At 43.0% G+C, this 3,512-nt stretch overlaps 1 protein-coding gene across 1 annotated transcript in view; it reads right to left on the bottom strand.

Moving 5' to 3' along the window:
• Window positions 1-3,512, bottom strand: part of Ranbp10 (RAN binding protein 10) — a 60,365-nt gene that overhangs the window by 33,009 nt on the left and 23,844 nt on the right. Inside the window, exon 3 of the mRNA XM_005345453.2 lies at window positions 3,254-3,306. Within this exon, the coding sequence (XP_005345510.1) occupies window positions 3,254-3,306 (53 nt within the window). The remainder of the gene's footprint in view (window positions 1-3,253; window positions 3,307-3,512) is intronic.

Below are 3,512 nucleotides of genomic sequence, written 5' to 3'. Positions count from 1 at the left end.
AAAAAAAAAAAAAAAAAAGAAAAAAGAAAAAAGAAAGAAAGAAAGAAAGAAAGAAAGAAAGAAGGGCTGGAGAGATGGTTCAGCGGTTAAGAGCACTAACTGCTCTTCCAGAGGACCCGGGTTCGATTCCCAGCACCCACATAGCAGCTCACAACTGTCTGAAAATGCAGTTCCATGAGATCTGACACCTTCACACAAACGAACATAATAAAGTTAAATAAATAAATAAATAAATAAATAAAAGTTTAAAAAAAAAAGAAAGAAAGAGAAAAAATGTCAGTACAGCATTTTGGAACAGTTAATTAAAATGTTTGTTGAGCTTGCTAGTTCCAAACTGGCCTAGCCCAAAATGGAGTGTGGTAGTACAGGCTCATAATGGCAGCTTACTCGGAGACAGGAGAATCAGAGTTCAAGATCACTCAGCTATATAGAGATTGAGGCTAGCTTGGTATACATGAGACTCTGCTTTCCTATCTCCTGTTCCCCCAGAAAAGGTTTATTCTAGACAAATATAAAAACTCTGACATCTTTACTATATTAAAATATTAACATCCCTCCCTAAACACTGGAAGAAATAACAAGCAATCTGCACAAAGATGTTTCTAAGACTGGTCAAAAGAGCAAACCCTACTGAGTAGATAGCTCAGTGGGAGAGCATTTGCCTAGGATATTCAAGGTCCTAGGTTCAATACCCCAGGAGAATAAAATTTTTAATTTAAAGAAAAATATCCAGGCATTGTGTGGTAAGCCTGTAATCCCAGCAGAGAGAAAGGTTGGAAGACTGAGTTCAAGGCCAGCCTGTCTCAAAACAAACCCCTTCCCCCGTGAATACATATTTCCAATAGGCAGAAAGGTTTGTAGTTATAGTATATGCAAACAAATTGGCTTCACTGGGTCCACTAATGGTGAACAAACACCGAACATGACCATCAAGTATATATGTACACACTGATCTCAAAAGGGATATCTGTCTGAGTGGGGTGTGGTTGCATATGCCTTGAATACCAGCACCTGGGAGACAGAGACGGGTTGACCTCTATGTGTTTAAGGCCAGCTTGTCTACAAGACAGCCAGAAAAACATAATAGAGGGACCCTGTCTCAAGGGGAAAAAAAAAAAAACCTAAGCCAGGAGGTGGTCATGCACACCTTCAGCCCCTGCAGTTGGAAGGCAGAGAAAGGTGGATCTCTGTGAGTTTGACGCCAGCCTGCTTTAGAGTGAGTTCCAGGATAGCCAACGCTACTCAAAGAAGCCCTGTCTTGGGGAAAAAAAATTAAACAAGTAAATATTCATAAAGCTTTGAGTCTATGTGGACAAGTGAGCACTGGCTACAGATACAGACGCTCTCCAGGTGGCCAGCAGGCCAGAAGATATATTATCTCTCAAACATCTCATCTAAAGGTAATAACAAAGACTCAAAATTTGGACCCAGCCAAAGCCATTACCAGTCTCCTCCCATCAATCACACATCCAAACAACTCAATTAGTCTTCAAGGGCCTCTTGGAAATCAAAAACAGTGGGCAGGAAGGCTACCATACCCACCCTGCCTCCCTGCCAAAACACCTGCAAGGAGTTTGGGGTCTAACTGTTAATAAATGATGACGTTTTCAGTTTAAAGAACATATATTCAACACACACCCCACACACACAGAGCAATCTCAGAAAGGTTGAAAGCACACTCTTGTATTCTAACCTTCCAAACGCAGCAGTAAATTGAACAATGATAGACCAGCCCACTGTCATACCCGGGAAGAAACCCTCCACTATCCATATACTGCCCTAAGCTAGATCTGCATCCTAGGCAAGTCAGGAGTGTCCATCCTTCCCAAGAAGCCCTACCTAGAATCAGTCTGATTATTTCCAACCATGGAATTATCAGGCAGAGTTCAGATATGGTGGGGAACAATCAAGATAGCAGTTGAAATGAGGGCAAGGGTAAGCAGGGCATGGTGGTACCCATCTATGATGCCAACACTTGGGAAGCAGAGGCAGGAAAAATCTCAAATTCAAGGCTAGCTTGAGCTATACAACTAGACTCTCTCTCCAACAACAAAATCTCTTTTCTCCACTACCAGAACAGTACAAAAGTTCAAAAATCACACTGAAAGCAAAAAACCGATCTGTGTAAGAGCTAAAAAGTTAGGCTACATCTAACTTACAGATTCTGATTAATAACACAAAAGTTTGCTTTCCACCACATTAAAGCAAAAAGACAAAAAGAGAAAAGCCAAATTCCTGAAAATTAGTTGAATTCAGAGCAAGTCTAGATTGCATTTGAAATCAGTCTGTTGTCGACAGCTCCGTGGTGAGTGAGGATGGGAGCTGTTAGGAAAGGGCACTGAAGAGCGCTCCCTCTTTAGAAAAGCCAGCTGACGTCCGTGGCACCAGCACAAGGAATCCAAGGCAAAACCACCAGGATACTGCTTGCCTCTGTGATGGTATCAGGGCAGCTCATGTCATGCCACCTCTGCCACTTAAGGCAAACACCACCTGGAAGCTCTTAGGGTAGGCTCTGTCTCCACAGCCGTGCCCCAGCAGAACGAGGAATGAACAGCGGGGCCGAAAACAACTGGAAGCATGGAAGACAGTAGAGGAGGACCAGATGCAGAACCCAGGATACTTCACTAATCTGAAGCCGCTGTGAACTCACAGCTACAAATCCAAATATCTTAATCACATCTCTTATTTATTCAGAATTCACCTCAACCAGGTTCCACGTGGGAAACCACTTAAAGACTTTGATCTTTAATGTGGTGAAGTAACAAGCAATGAAGGAGCCAGGCTTGGCAGTACATGCCTCCTGGCACATGCCTGAATCCCTGGCAACAGCCAATGGGAATGAGGGTTACTGAGGCGTAGCCCCAAGGCAATTAAGGTCAGGTCACTTCATTTAACAGTAAACAGTCCAAATTCCATGAGGGACGACACTTGTCAATCTTTTTTAAGATTTCTATTTTTAATTATGTGTGACTATGTGTATGTCTTGAGTGTGGATTCGGGGGTCCAAGGAAGCCGCTGTGACCACTGACATGGGTACTGAGGACTGAACTCAAGTCCTCTGGAAAAGCAGGAAGCACTCTTGACCGCCAGACTGTCTCTGCAGCCTCCACCAATTAATTTTTGAAATGGAAGATGTCCCAACTCAATGACCATGGCTGGACATCCTGCAAACAAGACCCTCCCCAGTCTTCAGCCACTCCAACAGAGCAGGACAGAAGAGAGCAGAACAATGTTTTCTTAAATAGTGACTCACCAGGTAGTCTGTTCATGTTGACGCCTTGAGCTGAGAGTCCAATTCCCATGTACCTTAAAAAAGCAAATAGGGAACTAATGAAAACAAAGTGGAACACATATGTATGAAGAGGCCATGATGATACTCATTATTTTATATGCTAGCTAAAATCAATTTATCTCGAACTCAACAAGGCTAGCTGGACTGGGTCTGAATAAGCATGAGATAAAACCGGACTCGCTGAACATAGCGGACAATGAGGACTGCTGAGAAGTCAAGA

The sequence above is a fragment of the Microtus ochrogaster genome, chromosome 4, assembly GCF_000317375.1.
Source record: "Microtus ochrogaster isolate Prairie Vole_2 chromosome 4, MicOch1.0, whole genome shotgun sequence".
Lineage (NCBI taxonomy): Eukaryota > Metazoa > Chordata > Mammalia > Rodentia > Cricetidae > Microtus > Microtus ochrogaster.
The sequence above is the reverse complement of the archived record's forward strand: the minus strand, read 5'-3'. Positions and strand labels throughout refer to the sequence as shown.